This window comes from Anopheles gambiae, chromosome 3, assembly GCF_943734735.2.
Source record: "Anopheles gambiae chromosome 3, idAnoGambNW_F1_1, whole genome shotgun sequence".
In the NCBI taxonomy this organism is placed as follows: Eukaryota; Metazoa; Arthropoda; class Insecta; order Diptera; family Culicidae; genus Anopheles; species Anopheles gambiae.
In genome coordinates this window covers 42,842,561-42,869,562 of record NC_064602.1, presented here as the reverse complement: position 1 = coordinate 42,869,562, position 27,002 = coordinate 42,842,561, and the positions used below count along the sequence as shown (strand labels likewise).

Sequence of the window (27,002 nt, the reverse complement as noted above, 5' to 3'; positions counted from 1 at the left end):
AACTTGATTGCTCTAAATTCCTATTGGAATCGCGGACAGAAAGATTAATTTTTATTTAATTTTTATTTTCATTTTGTTTTACATGTAAACATCATGGAAAATATTGTGTGTCTTTTATACGTCCCACAAACAATTACGTTCCTGTGAGTTTATTTTATTTTATTATTTTACCCCCCTTTCACCTTCTCACTGCTCACCAGTCGCGCGGTCAGCTGTTTTTTGTTGTTCGCTGGGAAAAGCTCGCATTTATGTTGCTTCACTTTTGGCCGATGGCAGCATTTGATGTTGCTATTTCCCTTCCCAAACCATGGCAAGTGTGATATAATATTGTGCAATATTAGCGATAATCATTCAGAACCACTTTGTGCTATTATCAGCATCAACTCCATTCACGGCTGGTAAGTTTCTCCGATTGTTATTCGGTCGCTATTGGCGCACACTGTTGATCAAGGTCGCAAAGTGCCGGTTGTTTGTTTTGCACTTTCAGGGTGCTTTTTTTTTGAAGATGTTTTGAAATCGTTTTATTTTTCTTCTTCGTGCAGTGAGCAAGTTTGCAAACATGCTTACGAATAAAAGCTTCCCAGCTGTTTCGCTGGTGCAGCATTATGGGAGCTCTTTCTGCTTCAGGATGGTCCACACACGGCGGGGCGAATTATATAATGTAAGTAGAGTGGGGACACACAAAAAAATCCTTTATTATGCCCGGCCACTAATACACTTTCCCCTTTGTTGTAGAAATGCTACCGCTTGCTGGGTGTAAATGAACAGTCCGACCAGAACACGGTCCGGCAGGCTTACCTGACGCTGGTGAAAAAGCTACACCCCGACAGTGGCCACCCGGAAGCGAGCGCGGAACGATTCCAGGAAGTGGACAGCGCCTTTCGCATACTGCAGGAAAAGTTTGCCAAAGCGCGCCGTGGCATCGTGGAGGACCTGCGCGAGGAGGTGAAGGTGTACGACATCAAACACACTGCCCCGCAGCACCGCCAGTACCTGAGCTTCGATGGGATCGGGTACGGAACGCCCGCCCAGCGCCAAAAGCAATACCAGACGGTGCGCGCCGCCAAAGCGCAGGAACGCGTGCTCGAACATCGGCTCTCGAAGGCGCAAGCGACCGAAACGGCTGTTATGAAGAAGGGCGACTACTTTAAGAAGCACGAAATCAAGACCAAGTACGGCTACGATCGTGTCGTCGAGGATCTGATCCAGGAAGCGATCTCGAGGGGAGATTTCAGCAATCTGTCCGGGTTTGGCAAACCCCTGCCCGACCATCAGTCACAAAACCCGTACGTGGACTTTACCACGCACAAGATGAACAAGATCATGCTCGACAATGGGTTCACGCCCGAATGGATAACGCTGCACAAGGACATACGGCAGGCGGTAGATGCGCTGAAGGAAGATTTGCGCCAACTGCGTGCAAAACTAGGCCCCCTGCCGCTGAGCGTGCGTGAGGAGCAACAGTGGGAGAAGTGGCTCGAGCAGCAGCAGGAGGAGGTGACAAAGATTAACAAAATGATCGATAAATTTAATCTGATCGTGCCGATGATGAACAAGCAAATGGTTCAACTGAGTCTGAAGCGCGTGGGCAACGAAGTGCTAGAGAAAGGGAAACACAGAGAAGAGATGGTAGAAGACGCTAGGCAATCGACGGCGAAAACGACACAAACTGATGCCACCAATAGGTCAAGTGTTTTAGGTTTTATTGGTTCCTTGTTTAGTTGAGTGTACTGTTTTAAGTGCAGAGTATAACCAGTGCATAACTAAAATGTTAACAAAACGCGCACTTTCTTTTCGCAATCCGATTCTAATCTTTAACGATTAATGTCTAAAAGCTTAGCTCATCCACTGCAGTGTGCCATCCTGCCCGAGAGTGGCCACGCCGTTCGCCACCAACCGTAGTGCTTTCGGGTATGCCACGTGTTCCGCTTGGTGAATGCGCTCGGTAAGTGCTTCCTCGGTGTCGCCTCTTAGAATCGGCACGCGCTCCTGCAGGATGATTGCGCCCGTATCAACGCCTTCATCCACAAAGTGAACCGTACAGCCCGATTCAACGTCTCCCGCCTCGAGCGCCTGCCGCTGCGCATGGATACCCTTGTGGCGGGGCAGCAGCGCTGGATGAATGTTAATCAGCGAACCCTTCCAGCGCTTGACGAATCCTTCGGAAAGGATGCGCATAAAGCCGGCCAGACACACAAGCTCGATGCGTTCCTGCTCGAGCACCTTAGACACGGCCGCATCAAACAGTTCCCGCGTGTTGTAGTCTTTGTGCAGGATAACTTTCGAAGGAATGCCGGCCTTTGCCGCCCGTTCCAGCCCGAAGACGCCCGCCTTGTTCGACACCACCATCACAATTTCGCCCCGAATGCCAAAGATCGAACTGCGGGTAGCGTCGATCAGTGCCTGGAGGTTGCTTCCCGAGCCGGATATGAGTACGGCGATCCGTTTCTTCGGCAGCGAGCACGTAATCTGCGACATCCGCAGCGTATCCTCGAACCCCTGCACGATGACACGCTGACCGAGGGGGTCCGATTTTTTCACCACCGTACCGAGAGCCGTTCCACCCGCGCTGCGTAGACGCTGCAGCACGGTGTGCTTGTGTTCGGTAGCCACGACCAGCACCATGCCGATGCCGCAGTTAAACGTGCGCAACATTTCGTCCGCCGTTACATTGCCCGCCTGCGCCATCCAGCCGAAGATGGGCGGAATGTGCAGCTCGGTAAGGTCGAGGAAGGCGGCCACGCCGGCCGGCAGGACGCGGGGAATGTTTTCCGTAAACCCGCCGCCCGTGATGTGGGCGAGCGCCTTCACCAACCCTTCCGCCAGCAGGGACTGCAGCTCGCGCACATAGATGCGGGTCGGGACGAGCAGCTCCTCGGCGAACGATTTCCCCGTCGCACTGAACGGTGCCACATCGTTGTACGTGTGGCCGGTGAATTCCAGTATCTTGTGCACCAAGCTGAACCCATTGCTGTGCACACCGCTCGACGGCAATCCCAGGATAACGTCGCCCGGGCAGATGCAGTCCATACGCGGCAGCATCTTGCTGCGCTCGGCTATTCCCAGCGAAAAGCCGGCCAGATCGTACACGCCCTTCGCGTACATGCCCGGCATTTCGGCCGTTTCGCCCCCGAGCAGCGCACTGTTGCCTTGGCGGCAGCCTTCCGCAATGCCCTCGATCACCTTTGCCGCGACCGGCACGTCCAGCTGGCCGCAGGCGTAGTAATCGAGAAACGCGAGCGGATCCGCACCGTTGCAGATGATGTCGTTAACGCACATGGCCACCAGATCGATGCCGACAGTACCGTGCAGTCCGCAATCCTGCGCAATCTTCAGCTTCGTGCCGACGCCGTCCGTCCCTAGCACGAGTATGGGATCGTCCAGATTCATGCCCGTGTCGCGCAGCCTGAACAGGCCACCGAAACCACCGAGCCCACCCATCACACCGGGCCGGTTGGTGGACTTGGCGAACGGTTTAATCCGCTGCACCAGCTCATCGCCCGCACCGATATCCACCCCGCTGTCCTTGTACGATATGGCGGTGGGCGATTTCTTGGCCGGTACGTAATTTGACGCCACCTTCGCGATTGCTTGGGTAAAGTTTTTCACCACCACCTGATCGGTGCCGCGTGCTCGGCGCGTAACGCGCCCCAACAGTACCGCACCGTGCGGCGTCAGCTGTTCCTTCCACGTGCGATCGTTCTGCGACACGATCACCACCATGCCGATGCCACAGTTGAACGTACGCAGCATTTCCCGCTCGGTCACGTTACCGGCCGCCGCCAGCCATCCGAAGATGGGTGGAATTTTCACCTCGGCAAAGTCCACCTCCACGCCCAGCGCATCGGGCAGGACGCGGGGCACATTTTCCACCAGCCCACCGCCGGTAATGTGGGCCAGCGCTTTCACCGTGTCGCCCCCCTGCCGCAGCAACGGTAGCAGCGGTGTCACGTACAGGCTCGTCGGCGTGAGTAGTTCCTCGCCGAACGTGCTGCGGCCGTCCTCGCTGAACGGTGCCGGATCGGTTAACTTCGTGCCGGTACGCTCGAGGATGCGGTTCACCAAGCTGAATCCGTTGCTATGCACACCGCTCGACGGCAGCCCGATCACCAGATCGCCCTCCCGAATGCGATCGACGTGCGGCAAGATTTGGTCGTGCTCGACCACCCCGACACAGTAGCCGGCCAGATCGTACTTGCCCTTCTCGTACATCGAGGGCATCTCGGCCGTCTCACCGCCGAGCAGGGCACAGTTCGTCTCGCGGCAACCCTCCGCAATGCCCTTCACGATCATTGCCGCCGTCGGCACCTCCAGCCGACCGCAGGCGATGTAGTCCAGGAAGGCGAGCGGTTCCGCCCCGGCGCACAGCACATCGTTGGCGCACATTGCCACCAGATCGATACCGATCGTGTCCCAGCAGTTGAGCGTTTCGGCCAGCTTTAGCTTCGTACCGACACCGTCCGTACCCTGCACCAGCACCGGGTCATTGTAGCGCACCGTTTTGCCTTCGCGGTTGATGTACGTCGCCTGTAAAAGTGGGAGCGGGATAAATTATTATTTTGCCCTTTCGTTCAAAAAAACGTTGTGTAACAAGGTAACTTACATCGTTCAAACGGAACAATCCACCAAACCCACCGAGTCCTCCCACCACACCGGGACGATTTGTACCACGTGCCAGCGGTTTGATGCGCTGCACCAGCGCGTCACCCGCGTCAATGTCGACGCCGCTCGATTTGTACGACAAACTTTGGCTGGAAAGAAAAGACAAAAATTAGCCAAATAGTAAGCTTTTTGCTTCTGAATGTTAAATATGGCTGAATTTCATGAGCGAGGACAATACACAGACACACACACAGGCGACGAACGGGATCGCTGATGATAATGGCAAACATGAGCTTTAACCTTTCCCCCCCTTCTGCTCACGGGGAAGCATTTATTTCCAAATTTCCGAACAAAAAAATGAAAAGAAATGTGCATCGAACAAACGAAATAGACGAACAAACGATGCTTTACTGTTTGAATGCTTTCTGCGCGATGTCCAACCGGTGCTGCGAACCGTCGAAGCTGATCGCGGTGCTGCAGGCGGACGTAGCGTGCGCCGCAGCCTGCTTCAGATCGCTGTGCAGCACGACGGTGATCAGCACCCGGCCACCGTTCGTGACGAACTCTCCGCGCTCGTTCCGGGCCACTCCCGAATGGAACACGAGATGCTCCGGGCGTGCAGCAACAGCGTCAAGTCCTGTGAAGTAGGAAAAGTGCACCAGTTGTTATCAGTTGACGCGCAGTTGAAAAAGGGAAAGCTTTGCATCCCACACACACACACACACAAACCTGTGATAACGCAGCCCTTGGTGGATGTTTCTGGGTAGCCCTTGCTGGCCATCACTACACCGACCGCGCTCAGCCCGGCCCGGAACTTGAGATTGATCTCGTGCAGCCGATCGTCGCAGGTCGCCTCCATCACCTCGTACAGATCGCTCTCGAGCAGTGGCAGGATGACCTGTGTCTCCGGATCGCCGAACCGGCAGTTGAATTCGAGCGTTTTTGGCCCGTTCGGCGTGAGCATCATGCCAGCATACAAAACACCTGCAGAAAAGGAAGCATAATTTAAATCAATTACGGGGAAAAAAGATATTTTGCTCTATAACTGTTTGAATTATTTGAAATTTTAATGAAATGGCGATTGAATTCGTCGCCAAAAGGAAAAAGATTTTTCAGTGATTTAGTATGTGGCTTGCTCTGCTCAGGCACTTTATGCGACATACCCATTTGGCCAGTTAATTAACCAGCTTCAAACGAATCAATAACAACACGTATAACCGCCATCGAAATGCAACACAGGGACAAACATAAACAGTGAAGGAGATTGAGTAAACAGCACTGTGAGGTAAAACTGTGAGGCTCCATTCCGTCAATCACTGCGCCGTCCTCCCTTCCCTGTCTGGTTGCCATGAAGGATTGCGTGGCGTAGCAGTAGCAGCAGCAGCAAGGGAAGCATAATCACGCGTTGGCCGTTATCACCGGGGGTAGATCGCGTGCGTTTGTCTCTCAGCGACTCGGACGGACCACATTGGCTACGTCATCCGGTTACTTGTTTTCGATTTCAGTATTTCTCGATCGATCCTGACCTTTCGGCAGGCTGTCCGGGGGCTTTCCTTATCAACCTCGTTTCATTACTACCAAGCAGCAACAATCAACACGAAAAAAACCATACACACACACACACACACACACACACACACACACACACACACACATACATACCGTTGTACTTGATGCCTTCCGCTCGCAGTCCATCCACCGCACGCTGCAACACCTCCCTCACGACCAGATCCAGCTGGGCCGGTTTGATGATCGGACAGGGACAGTACGCGCCCATGCCGCCCGTATTCGGTCCACGATCGTGGTCCATCAAGCGCTTATGATCCTGCGCCGGCAGCATCACGCGCACGGTGCGCGAATCCACGAACGCCAGCACGGACACTTCCTCGCCGGACAGCTTCTCCTCCACGACGACGACCTCGCCGGCCGCACCGAACCGCCGCTCGCCGAGGATGTCGTCCACGGCGGCGCACGCTTCGTCGATCGTTTCCGCCACGATCACACCCTTGCCGGCGGCTAGCCCGCTCGCCTTCACCACCAGTGCCGCGTACGGTGCGCTGCGGATGAATGCTTTCGCTTCGGCTGCATCGGTGAAGCTGGCGTACCGGGCCGTCGGTATGCCGTGCCGGTGCATGAAATCTTTCGACCAGTTCTTGTCCGCCTCGATCTGTGCACCGCGGCGCCCGGGGCCGAAGCATTTGAGGCCGGCCGCCTGCAGCGCGTCGGCCAGCCCATCGGCCAGCGGGTCCTCCGGCCCGACCACTACCAGATCGATCTGGTTCAGCTTGCACCAGGCTACGATGGCCTGCAAAGATTAGTTCAGATCACGGATTAGTTCACACCTTTTAAAACATATGGAGCAAGGGGGGATCAAGAGAGCCCCCAAAGCCTTCTCACTTACACTAAAGTCCTTCACGCTAACACCGGATACTAGCTGCACCTTCGGAAGGGCCGCAATGCCGGGACTGCCGGGGAGCACGTGCACCGTGTCCACCCGTTCACTGCGGGCCATCTTCCAGCAGATGGCATGTTCACGGCCACCGCCACCGATCACCAGCACCTTCTTGAGGGCACCACTGTCCTGTACCATTTTCGGCGGCGCGGTTATGGCGTCCAACACAATCAGCACTCCTAATTGAGCTTGATTAGACCTTGCGCGAAGGGACGCTTACACCAAGAGGAAGGTCACTGAATGCTACGACTGATTCCAGCACTGAATCGATGGGGAATTTGTACTACACCAAGGCCTACTTCGTTCGTTCTCTGGCCGATCTTGGCGATCCGTGTTAGCTGATCGACGGATTGAGACGCTTTGCGAATCGTTCGTCCAGCGTCCGGTGACTTTTGTTGATTTGTTAGCAGAATCAGAAAACGAGTTCTCCAGAGCAGAGACGACGGTAGCATACAGGCGGCGGCCTCCAAGTAATGAGCAGCGATGGCTTAATCTTTCGTTCTCTGTCTCACTCTCTCTTTCGACAATGGGTCTTGCTGAGAGGGCTTAGCCGTTTTGGTTCTCTCGCGATCCCTAACCGCTAATGGGTCATGGGATGAGAGGATTGAGAGAGACCCACTTTTTTCTAACGATCCTCAGCGAGCAAACAGCGCCCGCAGCTTCCGCGGAACAGCTCACTCTCTCTCTCTCTCTCTCTCCCGTTGAATTCCTTCGCCACATGGCATCGGTGGCCATAACAACGTGGACAGAAGGCTCTAAATGGAATACCGTCTCTGTTTACGAAAGCCGTTTCGTTCGGTCTTGCGAAATTGTAACGCGAAAGCGATAGATGAAGGGCACGGTATACGGATTTTGTGACGCCATCGTAAGTGCCCTTTCTTCCCCTGGCAACAGGTGACAACAGGGATTCGGCCTATTCGGATGTTTGTTTGGCGGGACACCGGACACCAAGTTTCTTCAGTTGCACCAGTATCATTATTTATAACGCATTTTATACATAACTCATACTACACATATTTAAAAAAAAAACATTAAAAATATATACGCAAATGATTGTTGTTGTTTTTTCCTTTCCTTTAGCGCCAATGTGTACACATTAACTAACACTGTACACACTAACAAAGGTGTCCTTAGCACTAGAACGGGTTAGAGGCTTTCGTGAATGCAATGTCCCCCCTCCTCTCACCTCCTTGTCTCTGGTGGCGCTAGCGGGAACATGCATCGTGTCTCTCTTTTAATTCAAACGCGTCTCCGTGCGAAGCAGTTACGCATGCTTTGCTTTTTTGTGTTACAAGAGCAGCAAGCACACACGCGGATCCATAAACGCGATAAGGAAGAGGGAAGCTACTTGCGCTGCCAGTTACGTGATTTAACATAGCGAGCGCAATGCAGCACGCCCAGAGTAAGCAGTAATCAGTAGAGTAATGAATAAGAAATGAAAATTGGTTTATGGAAACATTCAAAAAAGAGTAATGAGGAAAGGTTCTATGCTATAGCAGCTGTCTCGGTAACGGAGAAACCAAAATAAGGGGTAAAACTATACCGCGTTTCAACATATTCGCTCGCTGGCTAATAGCATCATTGTGCTACAACACATCGCCGCCCGAGTCGAACTAGGAAACCGAATGCAAAATCACGTTTATACATTTCGTGGCAGCTTTTAGTGTGTTAGAGCTCGGAAAGATGGTCAGAAGAATATCACCGTCTACCACCACCACCACCACCACCACCACCGCCACCATCGGCACTACGACCACCTTCACCGGCAGCAGTTGGCTACCGTCTCATGTTGAAACCTTGGGAACCATCCGGCCCGGCAGGCAAACGTAGCACGTGTTGATTCGAAACGACATTTGATCCTCCAGTACTGCCGTGGGAGTTAGCTTGCGCGAACACTCCACCAGCCCCACCACTGTACGGCATCGTATGGTTGGGGATGACACCGGGCGGTGCATGTCCCAGCAGTGGTGAAGACATCGGTCCACCCCCTTCGCCGTATCCCTTGCCGGGGTAGTATCCGGCCGCGCCGGTTACGTTGCCACCGCCGTTACGGCCCCCGGCGTACCATGCGCCATCACGACCGCCTCCCGCGGGCTGATGATTAAGCAGCGGGGCAAAGTGTTGCTGGTGTTGGTACGGATGGCTACTGAGTTGTTGTTGCTGCTGCTGTTGCTGCTGATGATGATGGTGGTGGTGCTGTGGCATCGGCGGAAACGGATGATGCATCGGGTGGGTACCGTGCATGGGATGGTGCGGATGGTGTGGATGGTGATGAAGGTTGGGTGTTGAGTAGTACAGACCCGGACCGGCCTGTGCCGCCCGAGCCGGCGGCCCATTTTGCATCGCTGGAGGAAACGTTCCAATCGGGGCCTGTTGCCGGTACGGTGAGTGATAGCGGTAAACGTTTGACGCATTGTTATTTGCACCATTCCCGGCCATTACTTCTCCACCAACTCCACTACCACCACCACCACCACCAGCGCCTGGACCAACGCTCCCGCTAGCTGGATTGGAACTACTATTCCCACTGGAGCTGTTGTTGTTAACATTGTTGACTCGATATCCGTTTGTAGCAGGAGTAGTTTTCTTCGTTCTGTGGACAAAAAAGATAGAAGAACGAATATTAAAACAGCGCCTTAAGCTGTTGCCATATGCAGCCGCCACTTACTCAGCTTCTTCGTCGTCATGAGCCGAACCGAGGATACGCAACCGGGCCTCGGCATACTCCTGTCTCCTTTGATCGAGTGATTTGATCTGTGTCTTGGGCTTACTGTCGGCCGGGCTCTTCCCTTCCGATCCACCGCTGCTCTGTGGGCGCTTCAGAATTTGCATCGGCCGGACCACCATCTTCGGGCGCAGCTCCTCCTCCAGCATCTGCGGTAGGGAGTTCTGCCGAGCCGCGTTTCCCGACGGCGCGCTCGGTGGCTTAGCGCTGTCCGTCTGTTCCGTGCCGGGGCTGGTGGAGTTTTTCAGTATCGTTATCGCGTTGGCCAACTGATAGATGGTGTACGCGACCCAAGGGGAAACCCAAATGCAGCCGCCGAAAGTGTCACACACGAGCGCACATACATCAGCCACACCAGGAAAAAAAGAACAGTGCGTCAATTAGTCAACAAGGTCACCATGGTGATGTGATGATGGATGGGAGCGAAATTTACACTGCCAGCATCCCACTACCACGCGTCTGTACCGAGACCCTGTACCTACCCGCTCTTCGTCGATCTCTTCCCAACTGTCGGCGATTTCCTCCTTCTTGCTGGACATTTTGTGCGGTGGTGAACGGTGGCTGGGAAACGTGATTTCGCTACTGGACTGACTGGTCAACAGCACGGCAAAGAACTATGATATAGCAGCAGCTCACTCTTGCCTTCCACTCTACACTCTTCCAGCGAACTACTCCAGCTAGCCCGAACCAAAACACGGCGCAGATCTCCCCACCTCCTCGTACACCACCACCACCCACAGCAGCAGCAGCCAAACCCCACTAGCGCACCGTTACCCGCAAGCACAATTCGTCGTGGCTTTAGTGTGGCGCTTGAAAAGAAAATTAGAAATCTCCTTTTCAAGAGAGCAGTGAAAACTTGCTGCAGGTACGATTTTTCCTTGTCTTACGAAAACCGAAGACGACAGCTGTCATCGCGATTTGACAGATTGGTTGAAGCAGCGTGCAAGATTTCTATAGGAAAGATGGCTATCTGAAATTCTCGTTGAAAATTCCTCGTTGAAATTGAATTAGCGACAATTTTATCTTTCTTATATCAAAGCGGATGAAATGTTTGTAAAAATAGGAATATTTACCATGAAAACAAACCAAAAGTCGAAGAAAAACGTGAGTTTTCTATTTGTGCGCGCTTTTCATCAATTTGACACATTTCCGTTTACAGTGCAGTGTTCATCACTTCTCATTTGAATCCGTTGTGCCATTGCGGAGCGAATGGTTCGAACACAGTTTCCGTAGTTGAGCTATAGATAAGCAAAATCTTGGCTCGGTGATTCGTTTTTAACTGTTCAAAAACGAACTATCAACTTGCAATCGAACCACAAATTCATCTAAATAAGTAACAATTTGAAAACAGTGTGATCTGCGCAACGCGGAACCGACAACCGGTTATCAGAGCGTACCGCTAGTTATCTCGCTCCCTCGCTCTCCGTCAAAACACGCGTGTGGAAGGAAAAGGATAAAAAGCGGCCCAAAGAAAACAACCAACAATCATCTTGTACGCACACAAAGACGCATTCGGCTTAAACAACCAGCCACCGTCCTCCATCGCGATCTTGTCCTGGCAGCGCGTGAGAAGAAAAGCTTCCCTCAAATATGTCGTAGCATCCCTGAATGCTGCGCACAGCAAAATTTTATCCAAAATAACCTCTTCCGACCGTGCAGTGCAGTGGGCGAGCGTTTGTGTTGAGCCGTTGGAACTGTTGTCTATTGACCGGCACTAGGAATCAAGTGTATAGTGTGCTGTACTACCGCACGGGGTCGTGATTTTTATTCCTTTCTGCAAGCAAAAGCAATATTAAAACATCATCAAACGAAGCGACATGGCAAACAGTGAAGCAATTCTGGACACACAGACGGCCACCCAGACCCAGATGACGCAAGATACGGCGCTGGAAAGTCAACCGATCGAGCACCCTAGCTATGGCCAGCTGCTGGGCAAGCATGTGAAAATGAAAAGCCTCGGTACTAAAATTCCCACCTTCTACGTTTCTCGTGCTCCGTCTATTATCTACGGTACCCAATAGTTATAGCCTTATTTTATAGTGTACTTCACTGTAAATTGATACCAAATCTTTGCTAGTTTGCACCCATTATTAGTCTATCTATGTACCACACTTCCTTGAGTTAATGTATGATAAGTGTTATTTGTTTACTGTTTCAAACGTGATGAAGAAAGTTTAATTCTTCTTTTTTTCCTCTCTTTGCAGACCTGCGCCACAGTGAGTTTAAGGTGGGACGAGAAGGCACATGCCATCTGATCTTGGATGAAGACAACCTTCCGCCCTCCAAGTTGTGCCGAATTTCGAAGCATCACTTCACGATCAAGAAGGATCTGAACGACACAACCAGCCCTACCTACATACATGTACGTAACCAGCAGGAACTGAAGTCATCTTATTTTAAATTAAAACGTAAACGCTCAAACCTCTCTCCAGGACCATTCCCGAAACGGAACGTACGTAAACGGGCGACTGATTGGGCCGAACAAATGCATGATCCTGAAGCACAACGATATCATCTCGATCGCGGGCGTCAGCATACGGGCCTTCGTGTACTACGATCTGCGGTACAGCATGCAGACGGACATTAAGGCGAAGGAGCTGCTGGATCGATATCACGTCGGCCGCAAGCTGGGCTCGGGTGCGTGCGGAACGGTCTATCTGCTGCACGATACCGTCTCCTGCCAACCGTACGCCATGAAGCACGTGGCAAAAGATCCGCTGAACGAGCGGAGCCGTCCAAAGTTCCTGAACGATCCACTGCGGGTGATGAACGAAGTTAACATTATGAAAAATCTCGACCACGTAAGCATGTCTTTCCAGTATTTACATGATGTTGAATTTATGAGGGTTGTTATTGATGGGGGTTTCTATTTGTTTTCTCACCCACCCGAAACAGCCCTGCGTGATCAAAATGCACGACATCGTCGACAAACCTGACTCGGTGTACATGGTGCTAGAGTACATGAAGGGTGGCGATCTGCTGTCGCGCATTATTAGCAAAGGTTTTTTGCCAGAAAAGACGGCCAAGCTGTTCTTTCTCCAGATGTGCCACGCCGTAAAGTACCTGCACGAGCAAGGTAAGCTTGAATGTTGTGTGAATACGCAACGAACGTTTACAAAACAATATTCATCGAATCCGATCGTTGCCCAAAATGGGTGTACCGTATTTCGTGTGGTTGTGAAGTAGCCCTCCGATTTGTATATATGTATATACAGCGAGGGAAGATTAAAGATCCTCTCCGCTTCTCGTTTCCTTCCTTTTGCGCTTAACCTTCGCATAGCTGTTCTGCCTGTCAGCTATTGAGATTTACGGCCGCCGTATTCACAAGACGAGGATCTTCGTTGAATGTTGCAGGTAGAAAATCGACCAAATCAGATCGAACCTTAGAGGGTTTTGTGTTATTGACCTTCGCATTACCATTTGGTTTTTGTTCCCATTTATCTCACGTGAAGAAGGAAGTGGGAAAGAAGTAAAGCTAGACGATCGATTGGCGATCCAATTTCGTACAGCTGATTGTATGTTGTAAATGGTTTCATTCATCCATGTGCTATATATCAAGGAGGGGTTGTAAATCAAGTAGAATATAGAATACAGATTGAATATAGTACGTCCTGGACAAACTATACGTATTATTATTAGAAAAAAAAAAAAGAATTTACAGCCAACTTTATTAACAATTATTTCTACCACGCACAGGAATCACCCATCGCGACCTAAAACCGGACAACATCCTGCTCGAGGATCACAACGAGTACACGCTGCTCAAGGTGTCCGACTTTGGGCTGAGCAAATTCGTGCGCAAAAACTCGGTCATGCGCACCATCTGCGGCACGCCACTGTACGTTGCGCCGGAGGTGCTGCAAACCGGTGGCCGCGGGTCCTACACCCGCAAGGTGGACATCTGGAGCCTGGGCGTGGTGCTGTTCACGATGCTAAGCGGCACCCTGCCCTTCTCGGACGAGTACGGTTCGCCGGCGGTGGAGCAGATCAAGCGCGGCCACTTCAAGATGCGCCACAGCGTCTGGAAGCAAGTATCATCGCTTGCGAAAAAGCTCATCTACGACATACTGAACGTCAATCCCCACTCGCGGCCCTCGATCGACACCCTGCTCCAGAGCAGCTGGTTGCGCGATCCGGACATCGTGGGCCGTGCAGAACAGCTGATGAAGATATCGCTGCGGGTGGAGGAGCCGGCCCCCAAGCGTACCACCACCTCGGATGTGGAGAACAACAACACCAGCCCGGTGAGCAGCTTTGCTCCACCGAGCAAGCGCAAGAGACGACTCTAGGCCGACACACGAGCGGGCAGGTAGGAGTGGTGTGGGAAGGATAGTTGTTTTCATTCTTCTTTCTTCACTATGTTTGTTAAGATCCGTTACGATCGCATAACGGCTAGCTTTTCGAGGATGCAAAAGCTGTGAGCTGTGTTATGTGAGATTTTCTTTTTTATTATTACCTGTTGTTAAATCGTGTGCAACGTCGTCGTCTCTCTGTCGAAGTATTAAGAAGCAACCAGCAGGCAGGGCTCTGTGTATGTGCTGTCTGTGCGTGTTTACAGTGGAATCCATCAGTGGATGTAAGTTGTTTTTAGACTTATCGAATCGATTGATTCGTGTCGAATTCTTTTTTTTTTTGTACGTTTTATTTCATCCCTTTACATCGGTATAATTTTCATACCTATCAACTCTCCCGTCCAGTTTAGTTTTTGCTTGAACATTTAGCTCACCTTTTTAAAAAAGTAAGGGAGAACTAGAGACAACCACGTGAATTCATTTCATTTAAACTACTTATTCAACGAAGAAAAAGTACAGAAACGATAGCTAGGGATATTATGTTTAATATAAACTTTTGTACATTTGTTAAATAAGCAAAGGATTTGTACACCATCCCGATGTCGCTGTGTTGTGAGAACGTTACGATCATTCCATGATCCACCCCTTGAAGGCAAAACGCACGCGTAAATGTTTACACGACTATACTCAGATACTAATGACCTGACAATACAGCCAAAATATGTTAGATTTTTAACATTCAACTGCAAACCCGTTCTCCAAATACACTGTTTCTGTATGCGTGTGTGTCTACCAAAGCTGAGAAAAACAAACACAACCATCTACACGCGCCGCCAATCGCAAGGGCTGCTTACCAGCATATCTATTCGTTCGAAAACCGGTTCTGTGACGTCCTTTTTGACCGCAGCCAAGCCTCCAAACGGGAAAGCGAAGGGGGAGTCGCTCCGTTACTGTATTTGCGTGTGTAGTAGGGTCATCACCACCATCACACATCAGAGTACAGCAAAATCAGCAATCTGCTGTAACACGAGGACTGTTTTATTTTGTAATTGGTAACATAAGTGATTTCGTGGTGGCGGTGGCTTCCGGAACGGTTCGCGGCTGGTATCAAGGTTAAAGCGCGATCATCGACAAAAAAGCAATACACACACAAAGACCGCAAATCCAAACTGAATGCTGGATGCGATTAGTAACAGAGCATAGAAAAAGCACCGGAGGGGGAGGGTGCGTGTTGCGGCTATGTGTGTGCGTGTTGCCAACATCGAAGTGCACCGACTAAGGGGGCGAAGGGCAGTTGCCCGTTTGTTTGAAAGCGAAATGAAATGTTATTTAATTCAATCAACCGTGCACTAACATTCACGAAGGCACTGAGATTTCAGAGCCCGAGCATAGAGTAGTGAGCCACAAACACACTCTCGCTCTCCTCTTATTCTTCCCCAAGCCGGGCGGGGGTTGATAGGGGGTCCGCGGGTCGCTCTGTCCCCCATCTGTTGTGAAATTCGCTTTCGAATGATGATGATGATTGACGAAATGACGACGTTCCTGGACCTCTGGACTGAGATTTTTGCACGGTCATCCGATTCCGACGGTTGTGTGAGAGCAAATAATTATGAGGAGCGTCTGGAGATGGAGCAGGAGGAGGCTAACCACGTTTAAAAAATGACAGAAGAGTATCAATTTGCAAAGAGTATGAAACGTTTGCAAGAGTATTTGCAATCACAAACGTTGGCCATATTGGTGGTCCTATTAATTGAGAGAAATGTTTAGTTTTTGTTTTCTAAACTAGCTTACCTGAGAAAGTATCATTTTAATATCGGATTTAAGTTTTGTAATATGAAGTACTGCCGAAATAAAATAATGTTGTTTTCAACTTCAACGTAATCATACAGAGGGAAAAGAAAATAGAGAGAAAACCGAATTTTGTGCGCCTGTCGTCTGGTGTCGTGTGCATCGACCGACCTTTCGCTGGCATGACAACCGTTCAGAAAAGAAGCCCTACAAGAAGCTTTATCAGCACCTTCAAAGGATACAGAAATACACCACCCCTCTTTTACCTGGCCTACTCTGATAGCGCATTCGGCGTGCGCAACGGGGTCAAACATATACGCATTACACACCGGGTTGATCTTCATTCCGGGCACAGTTCCTCATTGCTCAAGGTTGGGGCCGTTGACTACAGTCGGTTGTCGTCATCAAATGGAAGAGACACACACACAACACACACACCCATACCCTCCCGCCATGTAACAAAACACGTGTCAGTCATTTTCGCAGTACGTTTGATTTTAAAACGCAACGAAGAACGTTCCAGCCCACCATCAGACGAGATCCGTGGGGGAACGTTACGTGTCTGTGTTATCTTATCGTGCACACCCGTGTCGTGTTCTTTGTACCGTTAAATTTTTTGGACCATTTTTACCCACCTTCGTATGTTGTTGACAAGGGGTAGTGTTTCGGTTTTAGGGCACACCACCAATACACATGAATCGAAAAAAAGAAAAAAAATAATCGTCTGGTATGGTGTGATGGTGGTTCCACACATGCGTTTATCAAGATCGCGGTTGTTGTTTGTCTGCGTAGGGCTTACCGTATCCGCCTTTGGGGCTCGTCTCGGTCTGTCTTTGCCGTAGGCGCTAACGTCGTCAATTAAGCAGGAAAGTTGTTTGTGTTTGCGTCTCCAATTGGTCGTTGATATTCACTATGGTTTAGTTGAAGCAAGCGGGGTGGTCAACAGTGATCTTAGCTAGCTTATGTGATCGTGATCGTGTTATTGTTTTTAACAAAATTCCTTTCCTTTAATTGCACAGTTTGCTACAACTTAAATACTTTCTGTGAAAAAGTTACCAATAATGCCAACACATTTACATACAAAGTTAATTAAATTTAACTAGCATTAAAATGAGGTTTAGGAATAACTAACCTTCTTATATCCTTCTATCTATTCCATTCGACTTTATAATGCTATCTTACAGGGTTTTCCTGGGATGCTCATAGTTGTGGGCCACTTCCTTGGCTCTTTCCTATTGGAAGTGAACTTCATACGATGTTAATTGGACTCTATGGCTGTGAAGTGAACTTCATACGATGTTAATTGGACTCTATCCCTTTTCGACAAACGCCTTGGAAATTCCTATTGGATTTGTCTAAAAGGGTGCTATAGAGTACAATTCCCATTACATTTAGTTCATTTCATTTAAGAAAGAGTAAATAAAGTGTTCCACAGCTATGAGAACTCCTGGATAGCGCTGTAATGTTAATGGTAAACTTAATGGTATCCGTAGATTTTATTAAAACAAGGCTTGTCTGGTTTACATGTAGTTTTGGTTACAATTCTATTTAAAGGTTATTGATACGGAGAAATATAAAAGTTTTTTTAATGGTGATGTGATCCGCAATATATCCATTGCATTCAGTAAAGATATCACAGGAACTTCTGTTGTTTAGGTTATTTGGGCTTCTAAGTTGGGCACGAAAAAAGCTCAAAAGGGATGTGGTGTAGGTGAACGGGATTAAAGATAAGAAGAGTAGAGAGGAGGATTAAGAGAGATCCGACTCAATTACTGAAATTGGTGTTTTATTATTTAGGATATCGTATTTAAATTGATGCTACAATCTCTGGTCATCTATATAATATGTTAAAAAAAGGTCCTTATAATGTAATATTATAGCCGATTGTCAGTATCTCTATAAAATCCAAATTAGACTTGAACTAACGATCATTGTTATGGAACTCTGAACAGCTGACACGACGTTACAGTTCCACTCCTAATTCGGGAAGCTTTTAAGCTTCTGTATTAAAAGCCCACCACAGGACACCATTTTATCATTCTGTTACTTTTATCTCCGTACACTAACAATTGGATTGAAAAATAGATATCTTTAACTCATGCACTGATACAAAGGAAAAACAAGCAAGTCATATTATGGCCAACCTGACCCCATTACCCGTACCTCGTGTGTTCTTCTAACGACCGGGCTGATCGCGACGGCATATTGGATCGTTCTCGAGATATTAGTCGAGCGTATGTGTGTTTGTGTGGCTCATTTTGTGTCCCCCGCTATACCCTCCACCTTCCCCTCGCACACATGTACGCAAATTAGAGGCCAATCTTCGTCACTACCACCAGCAAACGCCGCTGGAATGAAAACCGTGTACCGGCAGCAACCCACTATCGGTCGCCGCCGGTCTGTGTGTGACGCGTAATCGTGCGCGGGTTGGTAACCCGTTTTCGTTGTGCGTGCTTGTGTTCGTGCGTGTTTGTACAATTTTTGCAAAGACCTTCCCGACGGACTGTCCGCCCTTTAGCTGGTGGGTACGAGCGACCGCCGCCCGTCAGTTGATCCGTGTGCTCGTACGTGGCCGGTTGTGTTGACTCTCCGCAGTGCGCTCCCAGTGTGTGTGTGTGATCGATCTACTCTTCCACTGCTCGTCTACTCAGACCACAACCACTGCACCAAGATGCTGCAAAACGTTCTCCGCCAGGTGGTCCGCTCGGTGGGCTCGATCGGTACGCGATCGTTTGCCAGCAGCTCGTTCGGCACGGCCAAGAGTGCCACCTCGCCCCTCACCTACCTGAGCGAGGACGAGATGGTGATGAAGGAAACGGTCGCCAAGCTGGCCCAGGAACAGATTGCCCCGCTGGTGAAGAAGATGGACGAGGAGCACCAGTTCGATCCGTCCGTCGTGCGCGCCCTGTTCGACAACGGGCTGATGGGGATTGAGGTGAGCGACGAGTACGGGGGCAGTGCGTGCAACTTCATGACCACCATGCTGGTGGTGGAGGAACTGTCCAAGGTGTGCCCGGCGACGGCCGCCTTCGTCGACATCCACAACACGCTCGTCAACTCGCTCATGATCAAGCTCGGCACGGCGGAACAGAAGAGCAAGTACCTGCCCAAGCTCAGCCAGGAGTACAGCGGTAGCTTCGCCCTGTCCGAACCGTCGGCCGGGTCGGATGCGTTCTCGCTGAAAACCACCGCCAAGAAGGACGGCAACCACTACATCCTAAACGGCACGAAGATGTGGATCTCCAACTCCGACCTGTCGGGTGTGTTCCTGATCATGGCGAACGCGAACCCTTCGGCCGGCTACCGTGGCATCACGACGTTCATCGTGGAGCGCGAGTACGAAGGTTTCACCGTGGGCAAGAAGGAAAGCAAGCTGGGCATCTGTGCGTCCGGTACCTGCACGCTGCACATGGACAATGTGCGCGTGCCGGAGGAGAACATTCTCGGCGAGTTCGGCAAGGGGTACCAGTACGCGGCCGGCTTCCTGAACGAGGGCCGCATCGGCATCGGGGCGCAGATGATTGGGCTGGCCCAGGGCTGCCTGGACGCGACCATCCCGTACCTGCTGGAGCGCAAACAGTTCGGCTCGGATCTGTACTCGTTCCAGAGCATGCAGCATCAGATCGCGACGATCGCGACCGAGATCGAGGCGGCTCGGCTGCTGACGTACAATGCGGCCAGGTTGCAGGAGGCCGGCGCACCCTTCCTGAAGCAGGCCGCCATGGCCAAGTATTACGCGTCCGAGGTGGCCCAGCGCACGACGGTGAAGTGTATCGATTGGATGGGCGGCGTCGGCTTTACGAAGGATTTCCCGCAGGAGAAGTTCTACCGCGATTGTAAGATCGGTGCGATCTACGAGGGCACGACCAACATGCAGCTCAGCACGATCGCGAAGGTCATGAAGAAGGAGTACCAATCGTAAGGTGGAGATGGTAGGAGATGATAAAGGAGGAAGAGGAGGAGGAAGGGGAGGAGGAAAGCTCTCAAGAGAATGATTACGCAACTATGTTCGCGCGGCGCCTCCACCGGGGATGAACGGTGGTGTGTGTGTGTTTGTGTGTGTAAGTGTATGATGAGGGTTGCCTTGCAAGACGAGAACATTCCGGTTCCAGCACCGCAGGCACACTCCACACACAAACACATAAAGCTGGTAAAAAAGGGAGCATATAATATTAGTAAAGTCCGATATCAAATTTTGTCTTCCGCGTATGATACGCACACACACACACACAGAGATTGTACACCGCGTGGGTTTGTGTGTGTGTGCGCACAAAGATAATGCGCATAATCTAGCATAGAAAACAACACCCTGCTTGCTACTATTATCTGCACAAGGGCGTAAGGCATTATGTGGCCATAGCGAACTACGGAAGTTTGTGAAAAATTGTGAGAAAAAAATGCATTTATTATGTTAAGAGCAAAGACAAACAACAGCACAGTACTATTACGACTATACGCAGAAAGAGAAAAGGTACACGTGGCGACTTTTTCGTGGGACGAATGGACGAATGGACGGACACGGACACGACTGGGACTTGTAGGGCTAGGCATTAAGGCAGTATGTGAGCGAAGCAATATTTAGGCACAACAACAACGAAATCCTGTAAAACATTCCAAGAGTGTTACGATTGAGCAGCAACTCTTTAAATACAGCATTACAAACAAAACAAAACAAAACAAAAACGGAGAAATCAAGTTACTAACAGAGGTTTGTAGCTTATGTATGGGGAAGAACCCGCTGCGCTTTAGTGGCGGCATAATAGTATAAAGGCTGTTCCATTCCGGCATTACTTTCGATTGCGAAGTAAATAAAGTTGTCTGTCGAGATATATAAAAAAGGCTGAGAGTGTGTGTGATTTATTAGCTAAATGATGTTAACTGGTTGACTGGTTCATTGTGTTGCGTATGGGGATGTTAATTAAGGGGGTGTATGTGTGTGTGTGTGTACGTCTTTGTGACCCGTGAATTGGCTTACAATGGTCGTTATGTGTCGATAATAAAACTTTGTCTCCTTTGTATGTAAAGCATTGCAAAAGAGGAGAGGAAGAAAAAATACCACAAAAAAGAATAAAAAAGGTGGAGAAAAAAATGTACACCAAAAAACGAATCTTACTCTTGTGACAACCTCAAACAAAACATAGCTTTGAGAGGAGCTTTTTGGAAGAGCTTTCGTGCATCAGAAACGTTCGGTTACCGGTGCCGACTAGTGATGGGTCATCGGAATCGCACCTACAGCTCGGAATCGCTTCCGAGCATTGCTACTCCGGCTCTGATTCAGACAAATTCAAACCGTTGATTCCGCCCGAAGCCGTCTGGAGCCGGTAGTCGGCAGTCGGAGCCGGTCGGAGCCATCCGGAACCGGCCGGAGTATGTCGGAGCCATCCGAAACCGGCCGGAGTATATCGGAGCCATCCGGAACCGGCCGGAGCCGTCGGAGCCGTCGGAGCCGCTAGTCGGCAGTCGGAACCGATCGGAGCCGTCGGAGCCGTTCAGTGCCGGTCGAAGCCGTCCGGAGCCGCTAGTCGGCAGCCGGAACCGATCAAAGCCGTCGGAATCGTCCGGAGTCGCTAGTCGGCAGCCGGAACCGATCGGAGCCGTCGGAGCCGTCCGAAGCCGGTCGGAACCGTCCGTAGCCGTCGGAGCCATCCGGAGCCGTCCGGAGCCGTCCGGAGCCATCGGAGCCGTCGGAGCCGTCCGGAGTCGGTCGGAGTAGTCGGAACCGTCCGTAGTCGTCGGACCCGTCGGAGCCGTCCGGAGCCTGTCGGAGCCGTCGGAGCCGTCGGAGCCGTCCGGAGCCGGTAGTCGGCAGTCGGAGCCGGTCGGAGCCAGTCGGAGTATGTCGGAGCCGTCCGGAACCGGCCGGAGCCGTCGGAGCCGTCGGAGCCGTCCGGAGTCGCTAGTCGGCAGCCGGAACCGATCGGAGCCGTCGGAGCCGTCCGAAGCCGATCGGAACCGTCCGTAGCCGTCGGAGCCATCCGGAGCCGTCGGAGCCGTCCGGAGCCGCTGGTCGGCAGCCGGAACCGATCGGAGCCGTCGGAGCCGTCCGAAGCCGGTCGGAGCCGTCCGGAGTCGCTAGTCGGCAGCCGGAGCCGTCCGGAGTCGCTAGTCGGCAGCCGGAGCCGTCCGGAGTCGCTAGTCGGCAGCCGGAACCGATCGGAGCCGTCGGAGCCGTCCGAAGCCGGTCGAAGCCGTCCAGAGCCGGTCGGAGTAGTCGGAGCCATCCGGAGCCGTCGGAGCCATCCGGAGCCGTCGGAGCCGTCCGGAGCCGTCGGAGCCGTCCGGAGCCATCGGAGCCGTCGGAGCCGTCCGGAGTCGGTCGGAGTAGTCGGAACCGTCCGTAGTCGTCGGACCCGTCGGAGCCGTCCGGAGCCTGTCGGAGTCGTCGGAGCCGTCGGAGCCGTCCGGAGCCGGTAGTCGGCAGTCGGAGCCGGTCGGAGCCAGTCGGAGTATGTCGGAGCCGTCCGGAACCGGCCGGAGCCGTCGGAGCCGTCGGAGCCGTCCGGAGTCGTTAGTCGGCAGCCGGAACCGATCGGAACCGTCGGAGCCGTCCGAAGCCTGTCGGAGCCGTCGAAGCCGTCCGGAGCCGGTAGTCGGCAGTCGGAGCCGATTGGAGACATCGGAGCCGTCCGGAGTCGCTAGTCGGCATCCGGAGCCGGTTGGCGCCGTCCAAAGCCGTCGGAGCCGTCCGAAGCCGGTCGGAGTAGTCGGAACCGTCCGTAGCCGTCGGACCCGTCGGAGCCATCCGGAGCCATCGGAGCCGTCGGAGCTGTCCGGAGCCGTGCGGAGCCGTCGGAGCTGTCCGGAGCCGTGCGGAGCCGTCGGAGCCGTCGGAGCCATCGGAGCCATCGGAGCTATCGGAGCCGTCGGAGCCGTCCGGAGTCGCTAGTCGGCAGCCGGAGCCGGTTGGAGACATCGGAGCCGTCCGGAGTCGCTAGTCGGAGCCGTCCGGAGTCGCTAGTCGGCAGCCGGAGCCGGTTGGCGCCGTCCAAAGCCGTCGGAGCCGTCCGAAGCCGGTCGGAGTAGTCGGAACCGTCCGTAGCCGTCGGACCCGTCGGAGCCATCCGGAGCCATCGGAGCCGTCGGAGCTGTCCGGAGCCGTGCGGAGCCATCGGAGCCGTCGGAGCTGTCCGGAGCCGTGCGGAGCCGTCGGAGCCGTCCGGAGCCGTCCGGAGCCGTCGGAGCCGTCCGGAGCCGTCGGAGCCGTCCGGAGCCACTAGTCGGCAGCCGGAACCGATTGGAGACATCGGAGCCGTCCGGAGTCGCTAGTCGGCATCCGGAGCCGGTTGGCGCCGTCCGAAGCCGTCGGAGCCGTCCGGAGTCGGTCGGAGTAGTCGGAACAGTCCGTAGTCGTCGGAGCCGTCCGGAGCCGTCGGAGCCGTCGGAGCCGTCCGGAGCCGGTAGTCGGCAGTCGGAGCCGGTCGGAGCCAGTCGGAGTATGTCGGAGCCGTCCGGAACCGGCCGGAGCCGTCGGAGCCGTCCCGAGCCGTCGGAGCCATCCGGAGCCGTCGGAATCGATCGGAGCCGTCGGAGCCATCCGGAGCCGTCGGAACCGATCGGAGCCATCGGAGCCGTCCGGAGCCGTCCGGAGCCGTCCGGAGCCTTCCGGAGCCGTCCGGAGCCGTCCGGAGCCGTCCGGAGCCGTCCGGAGCCGTCCGGAGCCGGTCGGAGCCGTCCGGAGCCGTCGGAGCCGTCCGGAGCTGGTCGGAGCCGTCCGGAGCCACTAGTCGGCAGCCGGAACCGATTGGAGACATCGGAGCCGTCCGGAGTCGCTAGTCGGCATCCGGAGCCGGTTGGCGCCGTCCAAAGCCGTCGGAGCCGTCCGGAGCCGGTCGGAGCCGTCCAGAGCCGGTCGGAGCAGTCGGAACCGTTAGAACCGTCGGAGTCGTCGTAGCTGACGGCGCCGGTCGGAGCTGTCGGAGCCATCGTAGCCCACGGAGCCGGTTGGAGCCGTCGAGGTCATTGTAACAGCCTGAAGTTTGAACGACTCCGACGGCTCTAACCGGCTCTGTCGCCTATGACGGTTCCAACGGTTCCGACGGCTCCGACCGGCTCCGGACGGCTCCGATCGGCTCCGGCTGCCGAATAGCGGCTCCGGACGGCTCCGACCGGCTCCGACTGCCGACTAGCGGCTCCAGACTGCTCCGACGGCTCCGAGTTCGGAAATTTGCACCTACCTACCGAAACCGTTTCCGTTGGCGGAGTCATTCGGAAGCGATTCGGGATTTTTTGTTGAATTTACCCATCACTAGATATGGGAATTTTCAAAATACAAAGGAAAGAAAGTTGAATGTTTGTTACTTTTCAATAAGTGTTTAGTTGTAGTAAGTAGGAACTATTCGTCCCAATGAAAAAAGGCGAATTATTGAAAGTAATTAGTAGACAATGCTTATCATAAATCACCGTAGTAACTAGTTACAAGTAACTGATCGTCAGGGTTAGTGATGGGTAAAGTTGGCAAAAATCCGGAGTCGTTCGGAATCAGAGTCGTCCGGAGTCGTACGGATTCATTCGGAGTGATCTGTTGACTCTGACCGCTTCTGATCACAGACGACTCCGATCGACTCTACACTACTCCGAATGAATCCACACGACTCCGACTCCGAACTAGTGATGGGTACTCCGGAGCGGAGTCAAGCATCAACTCCGACACCGGTGCGCAAAATATGCATCCGACCCCGGAGCATGACCGGATTCGACTACAGATCAGTGCGGATCAATCTGGATCAATCTGGATCAATCTGGATTAGCTCGGATGACTCCGGATGACACCGGATGAGTCTGAACGAGTTCGGTAGAGTCCGGGCGAGCAGTCTAGGTTGCAATTGCGTTACAAGTAATTGGTTGCCGGATTGAAATGAAGGGTAAAAGTAAGTAGTGCAAATAACAGTACGGCTATAACTAATCAAGATCTATATAAGGTAAACCAGGGGTTTAACTTATATGGCGTAATTATGTTAGTTTTTAAATTGAAATGAGTTACTGAATAAGGATTTTAACATGAACACTGCATTTCATCATTATTCGATACATTTAACACTTAATCGACTGGATATCCTCTGGCGCACTGTACATTTACTCTGCGACGGCAGCAACAGTGTCTACCGATACCCGCTTCACATAGCTGTCCCACCCGATCAACGTACATGCAAGGGAAGGTGAAGCCTTCTCATCGTCATCCTTTGGATTCTCCCAAATAATATCACGCACGTAGTTTGTCGCACTAGTCTCCACGTGAATCTGTTTCGATTTATCGTCAAAGAATTTAACCTCCGGCGTGTTCCCGAGCACGGCAAAGTAATTTCTGGGAATAAAGAAAGAAATGCCTTCCATTAGAATAATCTATTTGGTAGAAAAACAACTTCGTTTGCATTACCTGTGGAATGAGATTTTGTGCACCTTCCGGTCGAAACAGGGCACCGATTCGAGAAGCACGTTCGGTTGCCTTGTGTCTATAAAATGAACCTGCCCAGCCGCATCGCCCACCGCCACCAGACGATTCCAGCTGGCCTCATCGCACCACCGGATGGTCGTGAAGGCGGCATCATGCCTCTCGTACAGTGCGATTGCCGGTTTCGTTTCACGGAAATCCCACAACAATGCGGACCGATCGTGCGAACAACTAACGGCCAACGAATCCTGGCTGTGATCGGTAGCAACTGCCGTGACCGCACCGACGTGTGCCTGCTGCAGCGTTCTGCTGGAGTGTAGATCCCCTTCACTGTAATCCCACAGCTTGATGCAGCCGTCCATCGAGCCGGAAATTACCATCCTATCGGTACCGCGGAAGATGTCCAGCGCGGTTACGGCACCGATATGCTCGTACCGGTTATCTACCGGATACAGACCCGTTCCACGCACCGCATTCCCCGTGGACCATAGCTCGATCGATCCTCGGTCATTGCCAAGCAGAAACTGGGAAACGGGAACACACAATAATCAATGGAACATTCTCCAAAAACCATCTCCCTTCCGGGTCACTTACCAACGCATCATCCTTTGTGTAGCACAGTGCCGTAACGATGGCTTCGCAATGCTTGCTAAAGATCACCTTCTCCTCGCTGCCAAGCTCTTCCACCTTATCCCAGCCACAGAATCCACCTTCCCACAGCCGGTTGGTGTAAGTGTTACCGGCCACAACCACATTGCCCACTCCGTTCACGGTGGCCAAATCGAGAAAGGGGTGCAATTGCTTGTCCGCCAGTGGTACCGCTTCCGACAGCCGGTACTGCAGCGAGTTGGTGTTCGGATAGTCGGTACACTTGGCCAGTGCGGGTAACGTTTCCGGTGGCCGGTAGCTGATCGGTACCGAGTAGGCCGATATCATATCGACACGTTTGCTGTAGTCCATTTTTGATGGTCAGAACCGGACGCAGTGATTTATTAGCAGCGATGCTCTTTCCTCGGCCGTTTTCCACTTCTGCTGGGATTGTTGTTTGGCGAGAAGTGGGAAATGTGTTTTTGCCGGCAAAGCAATTTTGACGTTCTGGCACAACAGCACACACACACACGCGCGCATACAACCAGAGTGACCAGAAATACCGATTTATCTGTATTCCTACCGATTTTTAGGCCGAAAATACACGGACCGGAATTTCGCGGCCGCGGAATTCCGCCTGCTGTCAAATCCATATACAAAGTGTCAACGGCAACTTTCCCGAACTGTCATATCCATATATTTTTCAACAAGCGGAATTCCGCGGCCGCGAAATTCCGGTCCGTGTATTTTCGGCCTTATATGCCTACCGATTCACAGATGGCCGCCCTAAAACTACCGATTTTCCATTTATCCTACCGAAAATCACAGATATTTAATTTTTCAGTCGTTTAAGCTTAATCTGTGGCGCTTGGGATGCTGTTTCAAGGATTGCTAACCTCATTTGTTACTTATCGCGCTGATGCACGTTTGTTTGCCTGGCACTTTTTATTTTTATCCGTTAAAATGTAATGTTCATAATAAGTAGAAAATGTCAGTTGCGTGGATTCCGAGAATTGCTCGTCAAAGAAAATCATTTAAATTTGAATTTGAATCACGCTGTCGGCGGTTAAAGCTTACCCGACAGACAAAGAGAATGAAATTTTCAGGCGAGGGGTAAGTAGAAACACACGGTGGGGGTCCGGCCCAAGATCGGATCCGAAGTCTGTT

At 52.1% G+C, this 27,002-nt stretch overlaps 6 protein-coding genes across 7 annotated transcripts; 3 read left to right on the top strand and 3 right to left on the bottom strand.

Annotated features, from left to right (window-relative positions):
* The first annotated feature begins 80 nt into the window (after positions 1-80).
* LOC1279200 (dnaJ homolog subfamily C member 28) lies at positions 81-1,780 on the top strand. The gene is made up of 3 exons (XM_318882.5): positions 81-398; positions 543-661; positions 736-1,780. The coding sequence occupies exons 2-3, from the start codon at positions 560-562 to the stop codon at positions 1,723-1,725; spliced, it is 1,092 nt and encodes a 363-aa protein (XP_318882.5). The 5' UTR covers positions 81-398; positions 543-559; the 3' UTR covers positions 1,726-1,780.
* On the bottom strand, positions 1,687-7,809 carry LOC1279199 (trifunctional purine biosynthetic protein adenosine-3). The gene is made up of 6 exons (XM_318881.5): positions 7,004-7,809; positions 6,265-6,907; positions 5,332-5,586; positions 5,014-5,239; positions 4,604-4,751; positions 1,687-4,527 (listed from the first exon to the last, which is right to left on the bottom strand). The coding sequence occupies exons 1-6, from the start codon at positions 7,190-7,192 to the stop codon at positions 1,837-1,839; spliced, it is 4,152 nt and encodes a 1,383-aa protein (XP_318881.5). The 5' UTR covers positions 7,193-7,809; the 3' UTR covers positions 1,687-1,836.
* A 197-nt stretch (positions 7,810-8,006) lies between these two features.
* Positions 8,007-10,702, bottom strand: LOC1279198 (transcription factor Sox-1). The gene is made up of 3 exons (XM_061659795.1): positions 10,262-10,702; positions 9,723-10,048; positions 8,007-9,647 (listed from the first exon to the last, which is right to left on the bottom strand). The coding sequence occupies exons 1-3, from the start codon at positions 10,316-10,318 to the stop codon at positions 8,831-8,833; spliced, it is 1,200 nt and encodes a 399-aa protein (XP_061515779.1). The 5' UTR covers positions 10,319-10,702; the 3' UTR covers positions 8,007-8,830.
* Positions 10,703-10,960: 258 nt separating this feature from the next.
* On the top strand, positions 10,961-14,821 carry LOC1279197 (ovarian-specific serine/threonine-protein kinase Lok). 2 transcript variants are annotated; one of them, XM_061659792.1, is made up of 5 exons: positions 10,961-11,738; positions 11,984-12,141; positions 12,212-12,580; positions 12,675-12,855; positions 13,476-14,821. In XM_061659792.1, exons 1-5 carry the CDS (start codon positions 11,597-11,599, stop codon positions 14,066-14,068), a joined length of 1,443 nt encoding a protein of 480 aa, XP_061515776.1. In that variant the 5' UTR covers positions 10,961-11,596; the 3' UTR covers positions 14,069-14,821. The 2 variants fall into 2 exon arrangements, with proteins under 2 accessions (XP_061515776.1, XP_061515775.1); XM_061659791.1 differs by having other exon boundaries at positions 10,977-11,789.
* A 3,071-nt stretch (positions 14,822-17,892) lies between these two features.
* Positions 17,893-20,697, top strand: LOC1279196 (short/branched chain specific acyl-CoA dehydrogenase, mitochondrial). The gene has a single exon (XM_318878.4). It carries the CDS (start codon positions 18,531-18,533, stop codon positions 19,779-19,781), a length of 1,251 nt encoding a protein of 416 aa, XP_318878.4. The 5' UTR covers positions 17,893-18,530; the 3' UTR covers positions 19,782-20,697.
* Positions 20,698-24,843: 4,146 nt separating this feature from the next.
* LOC1279195 (methylosome protein WDR77) lies at positions 24,844-26,419 on the bottom strand. The gene is made up of 3 exons (XM_318877.5): positions 25,842-26,419; positions 25,233-25,771; positions 24,844-25,160 (listed from the first exon to the last, which is right to left on the bottom strand). The coding sequence occupies exons 1-3, from the start codon at positions 26,205-26,207 to the stop codon at positions 24,932-24,934; spliced, it is 1,134 nt and encodes a 377-aa protein (XP_318877.5). The 5' UTR covers positions 26,208-26,419; the 3' UTR covers positions 24,844-24,931.
* Positions 26,420-27,002: the final 583 nt, after the last annotated feature.